At 48.4% G+C, this 27,024-nt stretch overlaps 2 protein-coding genes across 8 annotated transcripts in view; one reads left to right on the top strand and one right to left on the bottom strand.

The window, feature by feature from the left end:
* Nucleotides 1–11,712, top strand: part of LOC119849402 (zinc finger protein 501-like) — a 26,972-nt gene extending 15,260 nt beyond the window's left edge. Inside the window, exons 4-7 of one of the 7 annotated variants that reach the window (XR_006277409.1) lie at nt 4,649–4,762; nt 5,117–6,211; nt 8,795–9,003; nt 10,460–10,740. Coding sequence is in view for 6 of the 7 variants with exons in the window: in XM_043503853.1 (XP_043359788.1) it covers nt 4,649–4,762; nt 5,117–6,211; nt 8,795–8,922 (1,337 nt within the window). In the remaining variant the exon portion in view is untranslated. Of the gene's footprint in view, nt 1–4,648; nt 4,763–5,116; nt 7,529–8,261 lie in introns of those variants that run through there. The other 6 variants (XM_038386476.2, XM_038386475.2, XM_043503853.1 and 3 more) reach the window with 6 other exon arrangements.
* LOC119849261 (tripartite motif-containing protein 15-like) lies at nt 11,136–27,024 on the bottom strand. The gene is made up of 5 exons (XM_043503603.1): nt 26,946–27,024; nt 24,290–24,467; nt 15,666–15,781; nt 14,039–14,098; nt 11,136–13,052 (listed from the first exon to the last, which is right to left on the bottom strand). The coding sequence occupies exons 1-5, from the start codon at nt 27,022–27,024 to the stop codon at nt 12,391–12,393; spliced, it is 1,095 nt and encodes a 364-aa protein (XP_043359538.1). The 3' UTR covers nt 11,136–12,390.

Genomic DNA, 27,024 nt, shown 5'->3' with positions numbered 1-27,024 from the left:
ATCCACTCCCAGTCTCTATTCAAGCCTAAGTTAATTGTATCCAGTTTGCAAATTAATTCCAATTCAGCAGTCTCTCATTGGAGTCTGTTTTTGAAGCTTTTTTCTTGAAGGATAGCCACTCTCAGGTCTGTAATCATGTGACTAATGAAATACTTTTAAAGCAAATTTTAAACTAAATTCCTGTAGACTAACATGTTCTGAGTAAATATTATAGTCATGTACAATTGTTTTGGTCAGTAAATTCAGAAACTGACAGTATATACCTGAAAAAAGAAAAGGAGTACTTGTGGCATCTTAGAGACTAACGCATTTATCTGAGCATAAGATTTTGTGAGCTACAGCGAATACATCCGATGAAGTGAGCTGTAGCTCACGAAAGCTTATGCTCAAATAAGTGTTAGTCTCTAAGATGCCACAAGTCCTCCTTTTCTTTTTTGCGAATACAGATGAACACGGCTGCTACTCTGAAACCTAGATCCCCTCTGGAGGAAGACTCACCAGGCTGCCGCAGCCAGCTGTGGTGGGTGCCTGCAGGGAGGGTCGGAACAGGGATAGGAAGAGGCAGATGGGTCACCAAGACCGAGGGGTGCCCCAAATTTTCAGGTGCCCTATGAAGCCGCGTATGCGGCATATGCCTCAGGACGGCCCTGCCTGTTCTTGCCAGGTTCTGTGATCTTGCAAGCAGGCAGAGCCTGATGTCTGTTCACAGCCTGACTTTTACTAACTTTGCTTTATATGAGCAGGGCTCGACCACTACTTTAGTTCGGGCCCTAGGCCTCTGATAGAGGGTCTTAGGGTCTTTTTCTACTACACTGTTCGTGGTCCCCTTCTGTTCTTCCTCTACACCTGATCTCTGGATAATCTCATCCACAAACACAAATACAACTGGTGACTCTCAGATCTACCTCTTTACTCCAGACCCGTCGCCTCCTGTCCAAACTAAAATCCCAGCCGGTCTCTCTAACCTCTCCTTTGGAATTTCTGTCCATCAGCTGAAACTCAACAGCTAAAATGGCTAAAACAGAGCCCTTAATAAATCCCCCCAGCCATCCCACCATCTCTTTTTTTCTCTTTCATTGTGGAAAGCATCACTATCCTGCCTGTCACTCAGGCCCATAACTTTGACACAAACCCCTCTCCATGTTCTCATGAAGTGGTGTGCCAAGTCTTCATTTATTCACTCTAATTTAAGGTTTCGTGCACCATTAATACATATTACCATTTTTAGAAGGTCTCTTTCTATAAGTCTATAATATATAACTAAACTATTGCTGTATGTAAGTAAATAAGTTTTTTAAAATGTTTAAGTAGCTTCATATAAAATTAAATTAAAATGTGGAGCCCCCCACGGATCGGTGGCCAGGACCCGGGCAGTGTGAGTGCCACTGAAATCAGCTCACGTGCCGCCTTTAGCACGTGTGCCATAGGTTGCCTACTTCTGCTCTACATCTTGGATTTTCTTTCTGCTGAATGTTCCTAAACTATGGCCTGTCCTACCCATCCACGGAGCTGAAATTCTTGTTCAGGGCACTCATCATCTCCTACCTCAGTTACTGCAACATCGTTTTCTCTGACCTTGACAAACGCAGTTTTGCCCTGCTCATATCCATTCAGAAGCAAACACCTACAAAGCTACTGCATATGTGACCTATGAGGAAAGGTTGAAAGAACTGGGCATGTTTAATCTTGAGAAAAGACCTGATAATGGTTCTCAACTATGTTAAAAACTGTTATAAATGGGGACAGTGATCAATTGTTCTCCACGTCCATTGGGTTAGGACAAGGAGTAATTAACTTGATCTGCAGCAAGGGATGTTTGAGTTGGCTAGTAGAAAAAACTTTCCAACTATAAGAGTCATTAAGTGCTGGAATAGGTTACCAAGAAAGGTTCATAGAATCATAGAATATTAGGGTTGGAAGAGACCTCAGGAGCTCATCTAGTCCAACCCCTGCTCAAAGCAGGACCAGTCCCCAACTAAATCATCCCAGCCAGGGCTTTGTCAAGCCGGGACTTAAAAATCTCTAAGGAAGGAGATTCCACCACCTCCCTAGGGAACCCATTCCAGTGCTTCACCACCCTCCTAGTGAAATAGTGTTTCCTAATATCCAACCTAGACGACGCCCGCTGCAACTTGAGACCATTGCTCCCTGTTCTGTCATCTGCCACCACTGAGAACAGTCTGGATCCATCCTCTTTGGAACCCCCTTTCAGGTAGTTGAAGGCTACTATCAAATCTCACTCTTCTCTTCTGCAGACTAAATAACCCAGTTCCCTCAGCCTCTCCTCGTAAATCATGTGCCCCAGCCCCCTAATCAGTTTCGTTGCCCTCTGCTGGACTCTCTCCAATTTGTCCACATCCCTTCTGTAGTGTGGGGCCCAAAACTGGACACAGTACTCCAGATGAGGCCTCACCAATGTCGAATAGAGGGGAACGATCACGTCCCTTGATCTGCTGGCAACAGTCCTATTAATACAGCCCAATATGCCATTGGCCTTCCTGGCAACAAGGGCACACTGCTGACTCGTATACAGCTTCTTGTCCACTGTAATCCCCAGGTCCTTTTCTGCAGAACTGCAGCTTAGCCAGTTGGTCCCCAGCCTGAAGCGGTGCATGGGATTCTTCCTTCCTAAGTGCAGGAAGAACTCAGGTTCTTGTTTCAGTCCCGCCACTTGAAAAATGTTTCCAGCTGGCTACCAGGAGACAAAAAGCCTTTGTGGAAGGATGCTTCCCCTGCTTTTTCCTCAGCTATCTGAGCTTCCTTTGTGTCCCTTCCTGCTTGATGACTCTGTTGACTGCTTAAATCTAAATGAAACACGGCACACATTCCTTTGCGTAGGAAAGACCAGTTTGCCAACCTCCGTTTGGGCAGGGCTGTGGCTTTTGGAACATGTGGTAATAACTTTCCTACGGGGAAATTTTACAACTTCACATATAATGTTGCCACACACCTTTTATCAGGACAATAACAACCAGCAAATTATGAGTTTTCAAATGATACTTCCCAAGGCGTACTTTGTGCAAAGATTTTTACAATAGTGTGTCAGGTGTGAATCCAGGAGTGTGTTAGGTAACAGCCTCCCTGCTAAGAGGGGGAAATCCATATCCTTCTTGCTCTTGGTTTGCTCTGTGTCAGTGTCTGGGCAATTGGATCTGCCAGTGTATTCTTAAAAGCTCCATTGATATGGAACCTAAGGAACAGACAACTCGGCAACACCCATGTCTATGTCTCTTCACCTGCCCTGAGAGCAAACAGCCCTTTTCTAACCACTAGGGAGCAATGCAGCACATAGGGGAAAATGAGGCCAAAGCAGGATTCATAAAAATATTACAAAAAATCCCCACTTTGTCACAGCCCCATTAAACTAAGCCAATATCCCAGTGTTCATCAATATTACAGAACTGCACCATCTCATTAAGGGGGTCTAGAGAAATGGGACTACATGGAAGTGGGAGGGGATGGGACATAGGAAAGGGGAGCTTTGGGGGATCCGGAGTGGTGGGGTAATCTCAGTGAGTTTACATACTATCCCTGCTGAGGCCCTATTAATTTGGAGCCAGCACTCCATCCGTATTACATTCCACTTTCACTTGGTTGTTCGGATTTTCCCCAAATATTATTATTTTCACTCCTCTTCTCTCTCCGTGACTCAGCGCCTGCCCCCGTCCCCACCACATGCAAACACCTCTCCCCCACCCACTGTGACCCCAGCCACCATCTCTGAGTCCTTATGTTCCTCCCAGCCACTACACAACCCCTTCCCTGGCACAAGTGTGTGTGTGTGTCCCTGGCGACATCATAGGTTGGTAGTGAGATTTCTTGAGACACAGAGAGTCCCTTCCCATCTGCAGCAGCCACAAACTCTCTTCCCAGCAGGCTCCTTTGATCTTTGAGTCCATCCCTCCTGAAGTCACCTGGCCTGATTCTTATTTTTCACATTCTCCTTTTCTAGAGGAATTAGAGTCTGTTGGTCCTAAATTCCTCAGCCTTCCCTGCACTAGGGGATGTTCATAACCCCCCCACCCGCATTACACTTGACTTGCTAGATTCCCTAATGCCTCCACATGTGCTCTCTTGACATCTACTGCTCCTGACAGCCTGCATTCATTGTCATCCCTGCTCCCTCCTATTCCTCCAGACCATGCTCACCAGTCCCGGCTTCCCTATCTCTCTCCTTCTCTCTGGGCCTCTAAGGTCAGCAAGAAGCATTTGCAGGGGACCTTCCATTCTGGCCGGAGCCTTTGCTTTCCGGGACATGGAGTTACCATCTCTGTGTTCTAGGAGCCCCTTTGATGATGAGTGTCTGCCTGTGTGTTCCTGACAGAGGTGGAGGTAGTTAAATCCCCCATAAAAAGTGTGTCCTGCACCTCTGACCATAGGCGCTGACTCTATTCAGCGGTGTGCAGAAGGCGCTGGGCGGGAGGGGGAGGAGCAGGGACAGGAAGAGGCGGGGAGGGGATGGGAAGGGCTTGGGGAAGGGATGGAGTGGGGGTCAAGCACCCCCTGGGAGCATGGGACATTGGTACCTCTGAGCATCTGGGGGACTGCCCTGGACTTTACTGCTTTAAAATGGACTGGGATTAAAATAATGAAACCTTTTTTGTTCTGTTTTTGGTGACAAATGAATTCACCTGATCTTCCTGAGCAGGATTTCCAGTATCCGGACCTGATGTGAGCTCCCAGCTGGAACGAGGGGAAGAGCCATTGGTCCCAGAACTCCAGGACTCAGAGGAAAGAGAGATCCTGAGATGCACCTACACTGGTGAGTAATCATTAAACAAACTCAAAAACTGTCAGTGCCTGAAGGAAACAGCTGGGATTCCCTACAAAGACCTTGTGAGCCCTCCGGGTTCAGCAAGTGTCATATGTTCACAGCCAATACCACTCATGGCTTCCTACCCATCCTGACTGACACCTGGCAATAGCTCCTTCCCTGACCTCCCTTCTCCCATGAGTTTTTGGGTGAGATGTGGAGGCAGAATTGATTGTCTCCTGACTCCCTATGGGAGAGAGTTTGGGGAAATTCAGATCCTGATTTTTTCTGTCTCTCCAGCACAGACTTTGGTTTGCTCTCTCTTTTCCGTTCCTGTTTCTGAGGTTTCCCTCTCTCTCCCAGCAGGTGATGGGATGGTGAATGGGAGTGTGGAGCAGAATTCTAAAGAGGAAGATACTGAACAAGTGGAACTGCGCAGGATATTATCACGAAAATCCAAAGGGAATGTGCCCAGGAGTTGTGAGCAAGGTTATGAGCATCAGCAGAGGCCAGAGCATCAGGGAAACCAGACAGAGGAAAAAGTGGATAAATCCATTAATTGTTGGGAAACTCACAAAGATGTCAAGAGAACCACAGCCCGGCAGAAGATCCTCAAAGGAGAGAGAAGAAACACAGGCACGGAGTGTGGGGAAAACTTCAGTAGAGGCTCAGACCTTATTAACCATGAGAGAATTCACACAGGAGAAAGACCCTATGAATGCTGTGAGTGTGGGAAACGCTTTGCTCAGAGTTCAGCTCTTATGATACATCAGAGAATCCACACAGGGGAGAGACCCTACGGATGCTGTGAGTGCGGGAAAAACTTCACTAACAGCTCAGCCCTTATTACGCATCAGAGAATCCACACAGGGGAAAGACCGTATGAATGCAGTGAGTGTGGGAAAAGCTTCACTCAGAGCTCAAACCTTACTATACACGAGAGAATTCACAGGGGAGAGAGACCCTATGAATGCTGTGAATGTGGGAAAAACTTTCCTCGGAGCTCAGCCCTTATAAGACATCAAAGAATCCATGCGGGGGAGAGACCATACGAATGCAGTGAATGTGGGAAAAGCTTCACTGAAAGCTCAGACCTTCTTATACATCAGAGAGTCCACACAGGAGAAAGACCCTATAAATGCAGTGAGTGTGGAAAAAGCTTCACTAAGAGATCAGTACTTGTTACTCATCAGAGGATTCACACAGGGGAGAGACCCTACGAATGCGCTGAGTGCGGGAAAAGCTTCACTCAGAGCTCAGCGCTTATTGCACATCGGAGAATCCACAGAGGGGAGAGACCTTATGAATGCAGTGAGTGCGGGAAAAGCTTCACTGACAGCTCAGCCCTGATTCAACATCAGAGAATCCACAGCGGAGAGAGACCCTATGAATGCCGTGAGTGCGGGAAAAACTTTGCACGAAACTCAGCACTGATTACGCATCAGAGGATCCACACAGGTGAGAGACCCTATGAATGCCATGAGTGCAGGAAAAGCTTCCCTCAGAGCTCAGCCCTCACTTATCATCAGAGAATCTGCCAGGGCAATAAGCATAATTAAGACCTTGCCTATGGCTCTCGAAAGATTTTTTTTTTTTTTGTTTCTTTAATACTTTTGCTAATTCCCATATAGTCATCTTCAAGGCTGTTTGCACCATTTGCTTCACTGTGGTCCTGCAGGTCCCACAGGGGAGTTGCCAACTTCTGCTTTTTGCAGCTAGGCCTTCTTTTGGGTGAAGCCCAAGGTCCTTTCTACCAATGATGGGATTGTATGTCCTGCCTGTCAGGAATGTCCTTCAGACACAGATGGGGGAAATTGGGGTTATCTCAGTAGCTACATTGAGGTAAAATATTCATTTCCACTGTGATTTTCGAGGCGTTAGCTAGCTCAACTATTCTTGCAGGAAAGACTTGACCCATGTCTAGATGCCCAGGTTATAGGAAACATTTCCTCATGACATGACCTAACCTCTATCATTTTACTAATCTCAACAAACTTTAAGCATCACATTTATACTCCTCCCACTGCAAAGCAATGTTAAAGTCACCGAGTCCCCTCTTTGGGGATCAATCGTCTCGTTCCTAGTTGTTCTCACATTGCTCTGTGTTGGGATGAATAGCAGCTATGTTTGGTACCCTTATCCTCATTTAAAATATATGTAACTATAACAAGGAGCCTGGCAGGGGGAAAGTGTTAATTCAGCTTCTGTGATGCTGAAGGAGATGGGGTGAGTTGGGGGATTCCCTTTTTCCCCTTCATCCCATCAGAGTTGCTCTCTGTCCGAGCCATGTAGAATTTATCTTTTCCACCTTTACACTCTCCACCTCCCAAAGGGTTACTGTTCTCAGCTCACTTTTCCTGGGAGTCACTCTTTGATTTCCTTGATCCTAAATCAGACTCGTGAGAACTGGAGAGGAAAGTGTCCCAGACCCGGAAGAGGAATCTGAATGTATCCAAAACACAGATTGATCATAATGAGTTTAAATGCCGGTCTCCATCCTTTTGCAAAGCAGCTTCTGGGCTTTTTCCTGCTGAGTATGGATTGTTTGCAGATTAGAAATTTGGCTGTTCCCCCCCCCCCCCCCAGCCGCACACACACGCTATGATGATGCTAAAATTTTACTAAATAACATGACTCAACAATATGGAAAGAGTGCTGAACAAAGCACATTTGAACATATCAGAGAAGAACACTGTGAACCCATTGTCCTGATTGTGAGTCATCAGATATGATCTGCTCTGGAATTTTACTTTATATAAAACTGAAAGTGTCTTATTCCTCTCAGTGTTGTGGATTTTTCTCGCTTTCCTAAAGACCATTTGGTTACATAATGGGACACTAGTTTAGTTTTGTTTGAGGGAATGCAACTCAGATTTATTGGGGACTTTGAGACAAATGGCTATCTGGTAAAAATAGTCATTTATTTTATTCTTGTTTTTCCACCACCCCTCCATGATGACATGGAGGGAATTCTAATGCAGTTCGGTCAACACAGGAGAATACTCCAAGAATACTCCAATAGGACATGCTACCAAGGAAACATTTGTGTTTTTAATTCTCCACTATGAAATGCTGAACAACCCACTCCAAATTCTATAACTTACTGAAGTAATTGCATGCAGTCACAGTATTGTTCAGTTCATTAGGTCTATATTATCTCAGATGACCTGAGAAGAAAGTACCACCAGATGTGGTTTGGAGTTTTGTGATATGCTCATGCATTTGGTTCCCAAAGAAGTTATAAGCCAGGACCCACAGGAGGTTACTCCTGAAGATAGCTCCAGCTAATATTTTGATTGGTGAAATGTTGTCCCTAACTATGCAAATATGGAGGAAATAGAAGCAGTGTTTTTGTTGAACTAACCCTTTGTAGGTGCTGCAAAGGTGTATAAAATGAAATCCGTGTTGAACATGAGATAGCTGGAGAAAAATAACTATTTTTTTAACAGAAACTGCCTCATGTAGCTGACAGAGATTCTGATTCAGGTCTGTGTCTGGTTCCTAACAGAGAACTGTGCCACCAGAGAGATCGGCTCTGAGGCTCCTGTACAGTGAATGGGGAGAGATCAACGCCTAGACTCCTGAACCGTCAATGGGGAGAAATTGGCACCTTGGAATGGGATCCACAAAACCTGTCATGCTAGGATGCCCATGACCGGGAAATACTGAGCCCAACCCTCTGACAGAGAGCGGTGGATCTCTGCTTCTGATCCACAGACTGGGAACCAGCCGGCTTAGGTGCCTAAGTCATTTCTGCTGAGAATGAGGGAGGCACCTGCCTCATTCCACCCCCAGCATCCAGAGGAGAAGGCAGGCAGGCACCTACCATATCACGGTTAGCCTCGTGGGCAGAGAAATCAGTCCTAAACTTTTCCTGAGGGCAACCCAACTGAAGTTTGACTTTTTGGGGACCCACCATTATCCCTTCTCTCCTCTCCCCTCTCCTCCCCTGCTCCCCTGAACCACCCTGCTGGTCTCCCTTCCCTCCCCATCACCTCTCAAGCCGCCAGCTTCTTGCTTATCCCTTCTCTCCCCTTACAGTCGTCGCGGTTTACGGCCGCAAGGGAGCAGCAGATCATCTGGGTCTGGCCTCATGTATAGCACAGGCCACCGACATCACCCAGCACCGCACAGTAACCGTCAACCACAGGGATACCCCGGGAGCCTGAGCCATTCTGTGCCCCAGCCAGAGAACAGGAGGGACCCAGGTGCACCAGTGGCTGATGCCAGCAGGGAAATGCTGATGAGAGATATGCCCAGATAATCATAGCAAGTGACTCACATGCCATGCTGCAGAAGACGCTGGGGATGATAGCTTCCATGAAATGTCTGGTTGGCCTCGTGGGGGATGGGAGGCATCACAGCTACCATGAAATTAATGGCTGGGCTTGTCAGGATCATGGCTCCCACACATTGCCTGGCTGGGGAAACACAGCTCTCAAGAAACGCATGGCTGGACCGGTGGGAAGCAGGGCGCCCATAAAATGCCTGGCTGAATTTGTGGGGATTATGGATCCCACAAAAACGCCTGGCTGGGGTGGTGAGGATCAGGGCTCTTGTGACATCTGTGGCAGGGCTGTTGCAGATCCCCAGCTCGCACAAAGCCTGGCTTCAGTGGTGGGATAACAGTTCCCACAAAATGCCTGACTTGGCTCTTGGAAATCAGAGCTCCCACAAAGTACCTGGCTGGTCTGGTGGGGATCACGGCCCCCGCGAAAGGCCTGGCTTTGCTTGTGGGAATTCCAGCTCACAAAGAAATGACTTGCTGGGGTATCACGGCTCCCATGAAAAGCCGGGCTGGGCTGGTAGGGATCACTACTACTACGAAATTCCTGGATTGGCTGATGGGGATTAGGGCTCCCTCAAAGGGCCTGGCTGGGCCGGTGGAGCTTGTAAATGTGCAGTGCTCACTCAGACGATAACCCTGGTGCTCACCAGGCTAAAGGAACTGGACCTGCCAAACAGCAAACGTTTCAGGCTTCATGGGAATTATAAACTCCGTTGTAAGTCCCTTGATTGGTGAAATACAGAACTCAGAACAGCTGTGAACTCTATAGGCTAGGGGTGTGGGTCAGAGATTTCATCATCCAGTGCTGGACCAGTGATACCCTGGGGATGAGTATAATCAGTGGACTTGGAGAGCTATGTTAGGTCCACCCCGTTATACCCCATAGAACCTCCCAATAGGAGCAAGACCTGAACCCAGGGTAGCGTGGACCAGGCTATTTCAGTCAACACAACAGTCTAGTCCCTGCATTCCTTTCATTTGGCCAATGGCAAGGCTCAGCGGCCAAGATACTGAAGACGAGTTCATAAACAGGGGAGAATAAAGTGCAGTTCTATGTTTATTATCTTGCTGTGATTCCAGATTAAATGTACTCAGGTTAGAAACAAAGATAAAAAAAATTCATAAGTGTCAGGCTGGAAATCTCAGCCTAGGATCTGACATTTTAGACAATACTAGAATCATGCATGTCTTTCTCTTTTTTTTTTGGTTAAATATCAGATTTTAGCCTTCTAGGTCATTAAGGAAACATGATTTGAAAGGCTCAAAAAGTAGGAAAGAAATAGTATTACACCCCTCCCCTCCTCCCCCAATGTAGCATTTCTTAAATGATTCTTGATTTTTAAGGCATCCTCAGGACTTTTGAGGCCTGACTCCTAGTTACTGCGAGCTGGGAAGTGCAAAAATAATGTGTATTTTAGTTAATCACCACCTGGGCAGTCCCTGCTGTGAGAGACATGCCTCACCGGCTGTCAAGACCAGAAGTTGTGGGAGCGAGCAGAAGCCTGCCGGGCACCAAGCGATGGTACTCTGCCTTGCCCTTGTGACGATGGCTGCCTGAAATCTCCACCACTTACTGCTTTGCAAGCGGAGTCACTCTGGAATGCAACCCCGGCTGCTCCCAACCCTGCCCTCGGGAGCTACCGTAGCCCAGCAGGCATGAGGCATGCTTCAGCGAGGACCATTGCAACAGGAGGAGGAGTGGATCTACAACCTATCCTGAACTATACAAATATTTGTTTTGCAACTGTAAACCCATCAGGAGGGAGGCATCATTAAGTGTGACATACTGGTCTATCACCAGAGGTGTCATCTTCTCTCCATCAAAAGGCAGCCCATAGACACCAGACAAGCCTCAGTGGGCAAAAGATTTGTTGATTCTCCCCCCACAGCCAGGAAAAGGAGAGCTCACCCCATCAGCTTGAACTCTGGCGGAGGGGGGGGGAAGGGAATAAAAATCCTGGTTAGAAGAACAATTATGTCTACGCTGCTTCAACTCTGAGGTTGCAAAGAACCCAGCCAAGTCAGGCAGCCACGCCCAGGCTTCTGCCCCCAGCAAGCGCAGCTGGGACAGGAAATGGGCAGAGACGAGGAGAATTGTTTGTAATGTTTTATTGACAGTACGTAACTGGAAAGCTGGAGAGTAGAAGGCATAGGGGAAAGGAGATCCCCAGCCACTGAGAACAGTCCTCTTAATGGCACCACAGTAGCACAGACTTGCAAGAACTAACAGAGGGAATTACTGCGTGACAGTCTCACTTCCAGGAACATTTCATAAATCTCTGTCTCTCTCATGTTCTCTTTTCTTCTCGGTGTTTTCCTAGCCCTCACTTCCCATCCCTGTTTATTTTCCTGGGTCTCTCCGACTGGCCTCTCTCCTCCCTGACACAGATCATTGGCTTCTCCATTCTTTCCTGATTTTATCTCCTCCCCTCTTTCTGCTCCCTGGCTGGTTCCCCTGCCAGGCATATTTTCCTTTCACGCTTTTCATTTCTAATTTGCCACCATCTCTCCCAGGCTCGCCCTTTCTTCTTGTTTTATTTTAATTCACATTTTCCTCTCGCTTCTCCTAGTCCCTCTGGTTAAACCCGCCCTTTCCCTGCCAACCTCAGGAGTTTAAAAAAAAAAAAAAAAGAGACTGACCCAAAATGATGATTTTTTTTCTAAAAGATTATATAATGGTTTTGGTCTCTCTGCACCCCTGCCCATCCCATGTGTGTGTGTGTATGACAATTTCGCAGTGTGGCCAGCTGTCCCAGAGTGACGGGAGAAGGTGACTTTGGCCCCTGCAGGAGAGGTTCTGGCTGGGAGACCCCCTCCGTGAGATCTAATGACACAGATTTGCACAAGACACTCCCAGCTGCTGCAGAGCTTCTAGCTTCCCCCCCGCCAACCCTCCAAATACTAATGAATTAATCCTGTGTCCCTGCCCAGTCCCCACATCTTCCCAGGGGTGTGGGAACACTTTGTATGGGGGAGGGAGGGGTGGAAAGCCATTGAACAGAACAGTCAACCCTGTATATGATGGAAACCATTTCAAGCCAGGGGATGCTGCCGCACCCCCAGCCCCCCTAGTTCCAGCACCTATGTGTCTGTCTCTCAGGGCAGCTCCAGGGGTTCTCCCCGCTCCTCCAATCCCTGGTGCTGCAGGGAGGGAGGGGGCAGGAGCTTTCAGGGGTCATAGGGATGAAGTGCCGGGGGCTGGGTAGATGGGAGCCCTCCAGGGTCCCAGAGACTGGGATGATAGCTAGCTAGAGAAGCCCATGGTCAGAGTCATCCTGGACCACAGAGAATAGTGATAAAAGGGGCTACAGAAAACCTTGGGGCAATGCGAGTGGCTGCTCTACCTGCATCACTCCCTGCTTTCTGTGGTTTCAAAGTCCAGCGACTCCAGGGAGCCTGCAGGGTCGCAGAGACCACAGGGAGACAGCAGTCCTCCACAGGCATAGAGGCTAGGAAACCGGAGGCTAGGCTGGCTGGTTTTTGGGTCCCCCACGGGACACAGCCTGAGCCAGGCTCTCCATACCCAGAGCCAGGGACGGATTCTCTCCCCCAGGACGGAGCCCGGCGGGAAAGTGAAGATCAGGGCCTCGCTAACAGCATCAAAAAATGTCACCTGGCCCCATTCACAGTCCAGACAAACCCGGATCCTGCTGGGGACCCAGCCCAGGGGCAGGCGGGTGGCCGGGGAGGTGAGAGCCCGGAACTGACCCCACCAGCCCAGCTCCACCGCCCAGATCCCCTCCTCGGGGTCAAGGTTGATCCATCCCTTCCTCCTCACAGACTCTCTGGCCACCCCCACCGCCCAGTGTCCCCCCTCCTGCACCCTCACCTCCACCTCCCAGCAATGTCGCCCCGAGGTGAAGCCCTCGCAGCCCAGCACGCAGAGCTCAGAGTCGAATCTCTCCGGGCTGTCGGGCAGGGCCTGCCGGGTGCGTCCCCATCTCACGCTTTTCCCATCCGTGGAAAGGACGAGTTCGGGATGAGCCGTGTCTGGATCCAGGGTCACACTCACTGTGGGGGGAAGGGGGGGGAAGAGAGAGAGAACCAGAGCATTAGGGGCAGAGCCAGAGGCTACGGATTCTTCCTAAAAGTGTGGGGGAGGGGGAGGAAGAGGCCCCACCCCCTAAGTGGCCCCGCCCCCTCTGTGGCCCTGCCCCTCCTCTTCCGCCTAAGGCCCTGCCCCCCCCCCGGCCAAGCCAGAAGTTGGATCCATGACCTGGCCAAAAAGTTGCAGCCAGGTCATGATAAGAGCCACCCAGGGGGCTGTGGGGAGCCATGGGTCTCCATCTGCCCTGGGAGGGGGACCTGGGTGGGGGGGCTGCTCTCAGGCCCCCCCACTCCAGACAGGTGGAGAGCCCATGGCCCCCCACAGCTGCCCGGGCTGCTCTTCCCCAGGCCAGGCTCCAGCTTCCAGCCTGAGGAGGGGCCGGCCGGGAGCTGGGCCCTGGTGAAAAGCCAGGCCCATCCACTTTCAAAGGTGGGAGGGTCATGGCCCCTTGGACGCCCCCCTGTTCTGGCACCCCTGGGCAGAGCGCAGCCCAGGTGTGGGGGGGGGGCGGAGGAAGGAGGTTGGGACCATTTCTCACAGTCCCCAGCAGCCTTGTTCTGGCTGGGACAGTCCTGGATCCGGGGAGCTGCCTCTGTCCTGGGCCCTGAGGCTGAGCCCTGCCTGGAGGAAAGGCCGGATGTTGGAGAAGAGCCGTGGGGGAGACCCAGTCCGCTGCGGTAAAGGAGAGGGCTGGGGACAGAGCTCTGCTCGAGTGCTAGGCTGGGAGGAGCGTTTCTGTTCATCAGCATGGGCATGGCTGAGCACCCAGGCTGGTGTCAGGATTGCCTGTGTGTGACTTCAGCGTGGGGATCTCCTCACTGTGTTTCTATTCGGGGCTGTGTGTGACGGTCGGCATCGACTTGGTTGGTAACTTCAGCTACCCTCTCGTGAAGACGTTTTCGCTGGAGTTTTCTCATGACTGAAAGACAGTCTCCACCAGCAAACTCACCTTGTCTGTGTGCTCCTAGGGGTTCCCTTCTTTTTGTCTCCAGTTTAGGCAGCAGAATGTCTGGAGAGGGAAAGGAGAAAAGAGGGGGGATTTCAGACTGTCCTATTTATACCAGCATCCCCACTCTGAACTCACAGAACTATGCGTTAATCATGACAGAGAAACAGACACAGAGACACACTCAGGTATTTAATATAAATTAATCTGAAACCTTCTCTTCCCGCTCATAAGAATGGTCATTCTGGGTCAGACCGAAGCCCAGTGACCTGTCTTCTGACAGTGGCCAGTGCCAGGTGCCCCAGAGGGAATGAACAGAACAGGGAATCACCAAGTGATCCACCCCATCACCCATTCCCAGCTTCCGGCAAACAGAGGCTAGGGACGCCATCTCTGCCCATCCTGGCTAATAGCCACTGAGGGACCATTCAGGCAACTCCCATGCAATCAAGAGCCATGAAGCCTCAAGACCATCGCAGGACATACAATCTGCGAGAGAGAGAGATAGAGTTACTTTTCCCTCATCCGCCCCCGCCCCTTCAGACTCCAGCTGGTTTGTTTCATTCGCTTGCTGCCTTTTGTCAAAAGCTAGACCCAGATCATGCAAAGATTTTTGTCATAACAGGAACTTTACTCACTCGGGTCCCTTCGACACTAACGGGATGTTCAGAGCTTGCGAAATCCTGGCTCTAATTGTGAGCTGTTGGCTCTGTTTACTCAGCGTCTCTACAGAGAGCGGCACGACGGGGCCCTCGTCCACCATAGGCAGAAATATGAACAACAACAGAATCTTGGTGCCTGGGCCCCAGCTACCTCGTTCTCTGCTTTCCACTATTTATTACATTAAGTATTGGGAATTGATATAAGGGTCACTTCTTCTGCTCAAGTTTGGACATACCGAAACTGTGTGATTATGCTGACTTGCTTGGCTTTGGCCTACTTAGGAGTTTGCTTGACATAAGGAACTGTTGCTTTAAATTACCTTGCTATTAAGTGATGTGTTGATAAATTGCTATGTGGCCCAAAGATATGTTTTGACCACACAATGTGCTGAAAGACAACAGACCCCCAAAATGTACTGCCCAGGAGCAGTTAGCAAAGTCAAACAAACCCCTGTACAGAAAAGGGTCAAAGTGGCCTATGCATAATCAGTGATAATCAACCAATCAGAAAAGAGACCAACAACATGAAAATATCTTGGACAGCAAAAGCCTTGGCCTTAAAAAGTTCATGCATGTGTATTGTATGAGTTACATAATATATTTAATATTCATAACACTCAAAGGTGATTGGAAAAGAACTAATACATATATAATTTGCATGTGTATAATATGTTGGACATTGTAAGGGGTAGTCAGAGCATCATAGGAGAAATCCGCCTATGCCCCAGGAGATGGTAAATGGCCAGTACTTCTTTGTCATTTCTTATTTTAATAGTAGTTGTAATTGCAAGGCATGCTTTTGGGACACATAAAGGTTTGAATTCATAAAGCTGAGTGTTTGGTCCCCAAGTGTGTGGCATTCTCACCCAACAATTAAATAGATGCATCATCTAATTATGAACCAAGTGGCCAGAGCCATTCTTCTCCCACAGTCTCACAGGTTTATCACAATTTTCCCTCCTAGATACCTTTGAATTTCCTCAGAGTCTCCATTAGAGCATCAGTTTTCGGGGAGAAATCACTGAGTCTCACTTCCAGTTCAGGAGAAATCTCCACTGGCTGCTGGAACTTCCCCTTCTCACAACTGTACAAAAACAATTTCACATAGTTATATTTCATTTAGTGACTCATTATAAGTTCTTGCTAGCAAGTTGCTGCTGTAATGGGCCTGGAGTTAGAATTCCTCTCCTTCTCCCAGCTTCAGAGCAGGTGAATCACAGGCCAGGGCAGTGCAAACTTCTGCCCAGAGATCCCATTCATATTCTTCAACTCTGGCCTGGAGAGACCAGCTCTGGGGATAAAAGGGGAATTGAGTCTCCATAGCTAATTCACTCCTTGACCTCCAGGCTCTCAGGGACAGGAGGTTCCCATGTTAAGTGTTGTAAAAACCTGCTCAATAAAGACCGCAGAGATGTAATATCTCTAGGAAATACTTTTGGTCGATCTTTCCCACTGAATGGGTAATTCCAGAGTCTTCCATAAAAGGGTGAGAACTTCAGGATTTGTATCAAAAATGTGACCTTCCCCACATATTTGGCTGTAGAGCCCTGGAGAGATGTGGTGCTAATATCCTCTCCAAACTCTTCCCTAGCATTCTGAAATGTCAGGGGGTGTAAGGGAGAGCCATGTATCTGCTCAGGGTGCATCTAACATCCTCGAGGAGAGAGAGAGAGAATTTCAGCCCTACCTGACACACATTTCATATTCCTGAAAAGAGATATTGCAAATATAAAAGGAGTACTTGTGGCACCTTAGAGACTCTGAGAGCTCATTCTTAATCTTTCCCTGTTTGCTGTAGAGGATGTTGATCAGGTGGTTCCGCAGTTTCTTTGAGAGTGTGTGGCACAAGCTGTCAGCATAGTCTGTGTGGTATGTAGATTGTAATGGATTTTTTACCTTCAGTCCTTTTGGTATGATGTCCATCTGTTTGCATTTGGAGAGGAAGATGATGTCTGTCTGTATCTGTACGAGTTTTTTCATGAAGTTGACAGATTTCCACTCTATACGGCTAAATTCAGTGCCTTGCATAATGACAGTTTCAGAGTAGCAGCCGTGTTAGTCTGTATTCGCAGACTAACTCCTTTTCTTTTTGCGAATACAGACTAACACGGCTGCTACTCTGAAATTGCAAATATAGAATCATAGGACTGGAAGGGACCTCGAGAGGTCATCTAGGCCAGTCCCCTGCACTCACGGTAGGACTAAGTATTATCTAGACCATCCCCAACAGGTGTTTTCTAACCTGCTCTTAAAAATCTCCAATGATGGAGATTCCACAACCTCCCTAGGCAATTTATTCCAGTGCTTAATCACCCAGACAGTTAGGAAGTTTTTCCTAATGTCCAACCTAAACCGCCCTTGCTGCAATGTAAGCCCAGTGCTTCTTGTCCTATTCTCAGAGGTTAAGGAGAATAATTTACCTCCCTCCTCCTTGTAACAACCTTTTATGTGCTTGAAATCTGTTATCATGTCCCCTCTCAGTCTTCTCTTCTCCAGACTAAACAAACCCAGTTTTTTCATTCTTCCCTCATAGGTCATGTTTTCTAGACCTTTAATCATTTTTGTTGCTCTTCTCTGGACTTTCTCCAATTTGTCCATATCTTTCCTGAAATGTGGTGCCCAGAACTGGACACAATACTCCAGTTGAGACCTAATCAGTGCAGAGTAGAGCAGAAGAATTACTTCTCATGTCTTGCTTGCAACACTCCTGCTAATACATCCCAGAATGATATTTGCTTTTTTTGCAATAGTGTTACACTGTTGACTCATATTTAGCTTGTGATCCACTACGACCCCCAGATCCCTTTCCGCAGTACTCCTTCCTAAGCAGTCATTGCTCATTTTGTATGTGTGCAACTGATTGTTCCGTCCTAAATGGAGTACTTAGCATTTGTCCTTATTGAATTTCATCCTATTTACTTCAGACCATTTCTACAGTTTGTCCAGATCATTTTGTATTTTAATCCTCTCCTCCAAAGCACTTGCAACCCCTTCCAGCTTGGTATCATCTGCAAACTTTATAAGTGTACTCTCTATGCCATTATCTAAATAATTGATGAAGATATTGAACAGAACCGGACCCAGAACTGATCCCTGCGGGACCCCACTCATTATGCCCTTCCAGCATGACTGTGAACCGCTGATAACTACTCTCTGGGAACGGTTTTCCAATCAGTTATGCACCCACCTTATAGTAGCACCAGTTAGGTTGTGTTTCACTAGTTTGTGTATGAGAAGGTCAAGCGAGACAGGATCAAAAGCCTTACTAAAGTCAAGATATACCACATCTACTGCTTTCCCCCTATACACAAGGCTTGTTACCCTGTCAAAGAAAGCTATTAGGTTGGTATGACAGGATGAACTCACCCCACACTCGTCGGGGAAGGGTTAACCCCTCACTGTGGGCTGGGCATACTCCAGATGTAGCACTAGTATAAAAGGAAGCAGCCCAACTCAGTCTGGGCTGGCCACCAAGGAGGAAGGATGCTCATTGCTGGTTCCAGCCCAAGAGCAACTGAAACTCCTGACCATGAAAGACGGAGACCCAGACTGATGCCCAAGTGCCTGTGGATGTCCGAGAGGAATCAAAATCACCAGGAAACACATGCACCGAAAAGCCCAGAGATCCTGACAACACCTCAACTACAGCTCCAAAAGATAAGGTAGGAAATGGTCTGGTGGGAGACTAGCTATAGTCCAGTAGGAAGTGTTTCAGTGGGAGCCTCGCTGACTCAGTGGCGGGACACCCCGTCACTGTTAGGGCACTGGGCCAGGCCCCCCTAGCCTATCCGTCACCCTTCCCGCAAGTGGGGACCCATCGACTCTCGCCAGTAGGCCTTACTGCCCTGCGACTGAGGCCAACTTCATTGACTCTGGCCGGGCTGCCCCATGAATCAGGGTCAATCCCGTTGACTCTGGCCGCTAGGCCTCACTCCCCTGCACACCAGGGTTACCCTGTTGATTTTAGTCCTTAGGCCTCACCACCTTGAGGGAAAGGACCACTTGAGGGATAGGGTGAACTCACCCCGCATTGGACAGGGACACCCTCCCTGCCACATGTGATAGAGAATGTGAGCAATGATCACTGAGAGGCCTGCATTAAGAAGCCCAGGAAGAGAGAAGATGTGTTTTCCCCCTTACGGATACTTGTACTTCGCCACTCGGGAAATATTAGGCCTCGAGGTGGAGTCAGATAAAGACATTAAGCTGACTGTCTAGGTTGTCCTTATTTCCCTTATAGCTTGGCATTAGATTTGCCCTTTTCCAGTCCTCTGGAATCTCTCCCATCTTTGACTTTTCCAAGACTTTGGCTCAGATACCTCTTCAGTCAGCTCATTGAGTATTGTTGGATGTATTTCATCGGGCCCTAGTGACTTGAAGACGTCTAACTTGTCTAAGTAATTTTTAATTTGTTCTTTCCCTGTTTTAGCCTCTAATCCTACCTCATTTTCACTGGCATTCACTATGTTAGACATCCAATTGTTACTAATCTTTTTGGTAAAAACTGAAACAAAAAAGTAATTTAGCACTTCTGCCTTTTCCACATTTTCTGTTATTGTTTCCCTCCCATCTCATTGAATAGTGGGCCTACCCTGTCCTTGGTCTTCCTCTTGCTTCTAATGTATTTGCAGAATGTTTTCTTGTTACTCTTTATGTCTCTAGCTAGTTTAATCTTGTTTTGTGCCTTGCCTTTCTAATTTTGTCCCTACATACTTGTGTTTGTTGTTTATATTCATCTTTTGTAATTTGAACTAGTTTGCACTTTTTGTAGGACTCTTTTTAAGAGTAAATTAGTATTAGTAAACTCAATGGTTGGGTCATTACAAAACCTAAACTTAATTTCCCCAACACTAATTTCTCCCTACTATTACTCACACCTTCTTGTCAACTGTCTGTAATGGGCCACTCTCTTACCACTTCAAAAGTTATTTTTCCTCCCTTGGTATCCTGCTGTTAATTGATTTAACTTGTTAGACTGACCTCACACTTGGTAAAGCAACCCCCCATCCTTTCATGTATTTATACCTGCTCCTTTATTTTCACTCCATGCATCTAATGAAGTGGGCTCTAGCCCACAAAAGCTTATGCCCAAATAAATGTGTTAGTCTCTAAGGTGCCACAAGGACTCCTTGTCGTCTTTATTGCTCTTTTTTCCCCTCTACCGTTCTTTAGAATCATGAACTCGACCATTTCATGATCACTTTCACCCAAGCTGCCTTCCACTTTCAAATTCTCAACCAGTTCCTCCCTATTTGTCAAAATAAAATCTAGAACAGCCTCTCCCCTAGTAGCTTTCTCCACCTTCTGAAATAATTTTTTTTTGCCAATACATTCCAAGGACTTATTGGATCATCTGTGCCCTCCTGTGTTGTTTTCCCAACAGACGTCTGTGTAGTTGAAGTCCCCCATCACCACCAAGTCTTGGGCTTTGGATGATTTTGTTAGTTATTTAAAAAGAGCCTCGTCCACCTCCTCTTCCTGGTTAGGTGGTCTGCAGTAGACCCCTACCATGACATCACCCTTGTTTTTTACCCCTTTTATCTTTAGCCAGAAACCTTCACAGGTCTATCTCCTAGTTCCATCTCAACCTCAGTCCAAGTGTATACGTCTTTGATATATAAGGCAAAACCTCCTTTTTTCCCTGCCTGTCCTTCCTGAGCAAGCTGTACCCTTCTGCACCAATATTCCAGTCACGTGTATTATCCCACCAGGTCTCTGTGATGCCAACTATGTCATAGTTGTGTTTATTTACTAGCATTTCTAGTTCTGCTTATTCCCCATACTTCCTGCATTCGTGTACAGACATCTAAGATACTAATTTGATTTCCCCCCATGTTCTCTCTCGTCTCTCCTATGTCCCTGCTAGAACAGCCCCGGCTCCCCCCAGATACTTCCCTTCTATCTCACTGATCAACTCACTGAGTTTGTGAAGATACGGAACAAAAATATCCCCAATCTCCAGTCTAGCTTTTCCAGCAGCAGTCACTCTTATTCCTCCAGGAACTTAAATTCAGACAATTTTCTGCCCCTCCTTTTCTATCTGTTTTTGTAAAACAGTAGGAAAAGAGCTAATCCGGAACATGAAGGCAGCCTGGGGTTTTTTCAGGGAGTTACAGCCTGTGTAGGAGGGAGAACTTCTTTGCAAACCCTGAGATTTCTGACACTCAACTCTACCCTGTGGTTACTTGGGAGAGGATCCTGTCCCACCTTTGTCCTTTACCCCCAATAGCTCTGACAAGGGATGTTTCCACATCGGACGTAGTTAGGATGTTGTGCTATCAGTGGCCTCTGGGAAGGGAGATCCAGAGCCACAGGACTCAGCATTACACTGACAGAGATGCCAGAGGGGGGAAAAACAGAATCAAATGATCCAACAATTCAAGAAATGACAAGCACAGTGAAAGCCACAAGGGCTAGAAAGCATCAGAGGGGTAGCCGTGTTAGTCTGGATCTGTAAAAGCGGCAAAGAGTCCTGTGGCACCTTATAGACTAACAGACGTATTGGAGCATGAGCTTTCGTGGATGAATACCCACTTCGTTGGATGCATGGAGTGGAAATTTCCAGAGGCAGGTATAAATATGCAAGCAAGGGCTAGAAATGAACTCATTCCCTGAAATGAAAGCTTAGATGCTGCATATGAGTCTAACACAGAAAATTTATGATGATGGAGAAACACAGACAAGCCGACATTCATCAAGGCCACAGAGGAATATGCCTACAAACAGAAATCTCCATAAGTCAATAACAGGCACCTACCAGACACACCTGACTCGTCCCTTCTGCAGTCACTTTAAATCCCAGGAACTTTTTTCCTGTCTTCCCTCAGTCTTCAGAGAGGCCTGAATTTCTTTCCCTGTAGGAACAGAGACGCTTTGGGAGGTTTCATGTTGAGAGGGGCATATAGGGAGAATGGTCTGAGCAGCAGTAGATGTGCTGATTTTGGGTTACACATGGGTGGGGTTTGCCCTGGTGCTGTCCAGAACACACTCAGTAGCAATGCCTTCTGGGTAGATACCCTAGAGTTCAATTTCTAAGTAAAGATCCTGGAAGCAGTGGATTCTGGGAGCTTTCAAAAGGCTGCATTGTGGGACTAACAGAACCACTTTAGCTGATCCTTGACCACTGTGCACAATAAAAAAGCTCAGACTGATGCAGGTCAGCACTGACCAGAGGCTAGTTTTGCTGCAACCAGGTCCAATCCTAGTGGTATTTGTGCCTGGGACCTTTATCAAGGAGTCTTTTCCTCCCACACTTCATCACTGCTCAGTGCTGCCAGGGCAGCAGAATGGCCTAGTGGTCAGTGCCCTAGGCTGAGGATTGAGAGAGACCTGGGTTCTAGTCCTAGCTCTTCCACTCACCTTCTGGGTGCCTTTGGAAAAGTGACTACTTTCTCTTCCCACCATTAGGCCATCACCTGCTCAGGGTAGGGATTGTCCCTCACTTTTGAGGTCAGATATCATCTGGGGTCTGAAGTGGCTGCTGAGATGGAAAAAATAATAAATACTGTGATACAAATCAGTAACAATAACAGCGTTTCAGGGGGTAGCCGTATTTAGTCTGTATCAGCAAAAAGAACAAGGAGTCCTTGTGGCACCTTAGACTAACAAATTTATTTGGGCATAAGCTTTTGTGGGCTAAAACCCACTTCATCAAATGCATGGAGTGGAAAATACAGTAGGTGGGTATATATACACAGTACCTGAAAAGATGGGAGTTGCCTTACCAAGTGGGGGGGCAACTCCCATCTTTTCATGTACTGTGTAAATAACAGCATTGTAACTCCCCCTTCTCCAGTCTGAAGGCAACACTCCCACATCTTCTGGCCTGCAGATCTCGTGACTTAAACCTCACTGATCCTCTAACAGCTTCTGTTCTGTAACCAGTTCCCATATTTCACTAGCGGGAGCTGGTTTTGAAAAGGAATCAGCTCCTCAGATAAGTTTCCCACTTCAGGTATCTTGAAAGATTTCATTTTTTGTCTTGCACGCCACACTGCCAGATTATTTACTTTTTATCACCTCTCCCATACAACAAAGACTTTACTGAGCTCAATGATGCAGATACTGCTGTGCCAGGTGAAATTACACTGTATTTAAAATCCAGACTTACAACTCATTGAACTTGACAGCAATTCCCTACTTTGTACACTCCCGGGCAGCCTTCACCATGGGAACCACCGTGTGAGCTCTGTGAGCCCAAGACAGACGGCAAACCAGACAGACAGAACTTTGATGCTCTTCACAGAACAGTTTCAGAGACTCCTGGTGTTTCCCACACACCCTCTCCCCACCTGATCCCTGTGTGGCCTGCAAACTCAGCCTTTTGATTACTTCTACAACAGCAGCCAGTTTGGCCTGAGCAGAGGTGCCGGAACAAGCGGGGGCTGGAAGCCAGGGCCAAATCACTTTTAAAAGCATCCAATCTCTGCTCCAGGACCCTAATGCCTTCAGCAGCAGCGACCCTCTCTGGCCTGGGCAGTGCCCCAGTGTTGAGCAGCAGGGCTCGGAGCAGCCCCTGTATGCCAGCTGCACCCCCTATATAGTCACTCCGCCAGAGGCTAGCTCCCGCTCCCACATGCACAGAGACAGCACTAGTGGGGATGAATGCCAGCGAGATCCTTTGGGGGCCAATCAGAGCCATGACTTGATTCCCCAAAAATTTGTCAGAAAAGCCCTCAACTTTAAGAAAAACTTTTCAGGGGGAGGGGCCATATTTTAAGAACCCCTTTGTCAAATGACCTCTAATGTGGTCATGGCCCCATCCCTTGCCCCCATGAGGCACAGCGGATTTCAAGGCAATCCGACTATCCGTGCAGATGTTCAAGCACTAAGAAATGTCGCCCTGTAAACAGGAGGGGCTTCTCAATTTTACCAACCCTGGAGCTGGCGCTCCCCTAGAACTTCCCAGCTCTCTGGCCGGCCTGAGGTTTCTCTGTGGCGCAGCCTGTCTGCACTGAGGGCAGGAGACGTGTGTATCCGACCCCTCCCAGCACTGGCTGATTCGGGCTAGGCAGAAATTGCACCCACCGTCTAGAGGGACAGGGTCTGTGAAATACACCAGACCCAGGGTGCAAGGAGCTTCACCCTGGAGACTTCTCCCCGGGTTCCCTGCACCTGGCTTTCCCGAGCTTGGCGATAGCCCCCGTCTGCAGCACCCACTGGGCGCTTCCCCCTCCTGACACTGACTCCTGCGGTTTGCTGAAATGCCGGGGGGGGGGTTCCTGGGAGAGTCTTTGGGGAAAATGTAGCAGCCTGGAGGGGTCAAAACTCCTGAGTCAGCCGCCAAAAATCAGCAAAATGATCCCTCAAATCAGGGACATTAACCACAAAAACATTTTTTAAAGATTCTGTTGTGGGTTTGGTGTCTTTTGATACCTGAACCCCCTCCCCCCGCCACCCCCAGTGGGTGGGTGAGAATTAGCAGCCCCTCACCCACATGTAGCGAGTAAAGTGATTTTTGTCTCTCTGCACAAGCTCTCGCCCCAACCCTCAAATCCATCCTCGCCCCCCCATCAGTCCTGCACCCGAGTCCTGCCCCTCCCGCATCGCCCACGCCAGACCCCCCACCCCAATCTGACTCTCCCAGCTTCACCTCTGCTCCTGGGGTTCTCCCCCTCCCCGCCCCAGGTCCGGGGGGGCTGCAGTGGGGTCCCCGGCTCCCCTCCCAGCCGGGTGCTGTGGGGCTGGGCTGGGCTGGGCTGGCTGCTCGCAGGAGCGATGACCGTGGAGAAAACAACTTCTCTCCTCCCGATTTGCTGCCACGGAGCAAGCTCAGTAGCAGCGGCTCCCCCCCCCCATCAGCTCCCTGCAATTTCCGGGGGCGGAGAGTTTGTGCAGGGGCCAAAGCGTGTCCCGAGGAGGGTAAAACAGGGGGCGGAGAGGGGCAAAGGGCAGGCTCCGGGACAGGGTGCAGGAGCTGGGGGTCAGAAAGGGGGAGGCACTGGGGAGGGACCCCCCAGGAGGGGGAGGGGAAGAGGGGGGTCAAAATTCCCACAAATGGGGTGAGGAGCTTTGGGGTCCTGGCTTGGGTCCATCCCAGCAGCACCCCCACCCAGCGCTGCCCCGGCCCCCACGCCTGCTAGGGTTGCCAGCCCTCCAGGTTTGTCCAGGAGTCTCCAGGAGTTAAGGTTTCAGAGTGGCAGCCGTGTTAGTCTGTATTCGCAAAAAGAAAAGGAGGACTTGAGCTGTAGCTCACGAAAGCTTATGCTCAAATAAATTTGTTAGTCTCTAAGGTGCCACAAGTCCTCCTTTTCTTTTTGCAGGAGTTAAGGATTCGTCTTTCATTAAAGATGGTGGAGTGTGATTCAATCTCTGGCTGTAGGAAGCAGAGGGCAATGCCATAGCTTCCCTCAGGCGATGGCAGGCCAAGGCCAGCTGGGATTTCTCTCTTCATTTATCCATCTGTAATGTCTGTTTTTCTCTGCAGCCTGTGTCTGTCACAGGGCTAGGAGTTATCGCCAGTCCAAATCCTCTCTCTGCAGAACAAGGTCTCGCTCTCTCTCCCTTTCACGGGTTATGGGGTTCTCACAACATAATTTTTGGCGGCCGCTCTTGCTGGTGGCTGCTCTGAGAATTTTTCTAAAATACATCATTAACTTTAGGAAAAACAAATAAATATGCACATATATACATGTCCATATCGCTGTAATTTATTTATGTAGGGTTTTTTTTTGCAGACTCAGTAATAACAATACTGTACAGTGGTCTCTATTCTTTACTGGACCAAAACAGAATAGAAACAAAATTAAGGTGGTTTGATTTTTATTTTTTTATTGCTAGTTAGTTAGTCTGCTCCTGTGAATATATTGGTTAATATCATGTTTCACAGGAGACTTGCTCAGCCCTGGCATGCTGGGGGACATGAGGAGGTGGGTAAGGAGGCAGGGTGATCAGGAGGAGGCAGTGGAGATGGAGGTGATGAGTCCAGGGATGGCGCCCAAAACCCTGTGGCTGAGGGATGGAGCCCACAGCGGGCATAGCCAGTTGTTGAGCAAGGCCACCGGTTGTCTGCTCCCACGGGGTCTGTGGCTCTGGAAGGGGGTAGCGACCAACCCCTGCAGGCAGCCCCTGCTTTGCCAACACCCCCAACCCCCAAACACAGGCCAGGAGGCTGTGGCTGCAAGAAGAGCCTCTGGTGGTCGCATTAAGAAATGCTGGGTTGGTTTCTGCTTTCAGAATCTGGAACAATGAGGCTAACTTCAGCGGCTTTACTTCCCGTTTACACCATAGTAAACGAGACCCTTTCTGTCCAGTGTGTGTGTGTAAATCTTTTCAGCAGTGAGGGACAGCATGCTGTCTCCAGGACTATCTAGCAGAGAGACCCGGGCATGTGGTATGCAAACTGCAGGGTTTGATTCCTGAGTCTGTTACTGTATATATTGAGAGCAAGCTGCTTACCTCACGAAAGCTTATGCTCAAATAAATTTGTTAGTCTCTAAGGTGCCACAAGTACTCCTTTCCTTTTTTGCGAATACAGACTAACACGGCTGCTACTCTGAAACCTGCTTACCTCAGTTTCCCCATCCTTAAAACACCCTGACCACTGGACCGGGGGGTATTCTGGACTATACAATGATTCTTGCTTGTTCTCTTACCCAATTAATATTTATTTAAACGCAATGGAATTACTTCTACAAGAGAGATTGAGAGAAACCCCAGCAAGGATCTCCTCTAGTGCAGTGGCTGATGCACATCCCCAAGGCTGGAGACTCCCTGTTCAAATCTTGTCTCTGTGCCAGTTAGAGGCCTGATTCTCAGGGAGGGGTAAATTAGCCTAGACCCAATGAAGCTCCCAGCCTCCATCACCCACTTGCCACATTTTCAAACAAGCACGTTCCTGCTTTCCCCCACAGGGCCCCTCGTGCTTGGGAGCAGCTTCCCAGAGATGCACAAAGCTCCCTCCTCATCCTCTTCTTCGCCCCAGGAAACTGGCCGGCAGAAAGGCTGATGGTGTTCTGAGATCCCAGCCTGTCCAGCTGAGAGGGTGCTGTCTCCTTGTCCCTTTACACTTCCCCCTCCGTCTGTCTGTCTGTCTCCAGCTCTGGTCGCTTGCCTTGCACTGGAAGCTGCCAGGTGCAAGGACATCTTTTCTTTCTGTGTTTGTACAGTGGGTCCCGGTCTGTAACTTGGACTCCTACCCGCTACGGTGACACAACTAGTAATGTAGTAAAGGCCCCTTTGCGCTGCCCGAGTGGCATCAGAGGCATTTGTGTAACTAAGAATAGGCCCACTCTTTCTTCTGGAGATACCACGGGGCAGTAGTAGGTAGGCACAAGGGCCCGTTGCCACTGAAAAGGTATCCATTAAACCGTGGCCATCCAGCCCCAT

Source organism: Dermochelys coriacea, chromosome 28 (genome assembly GCF_009764565.3).
Source record: "Dermochelys coriacea isolate rDerCor1 chromosome 28, rDerCor1.pri.v4, whole genome shotgun sequence".
NCBI lineage: Eukaryota > Metazoa > Chordata > Testudines > Dermochelyidae > Dermochelys > Dermochelys coriacea.
This window is presented reverse-complemented; position numbering and strand designations above follow the sequence as displayed.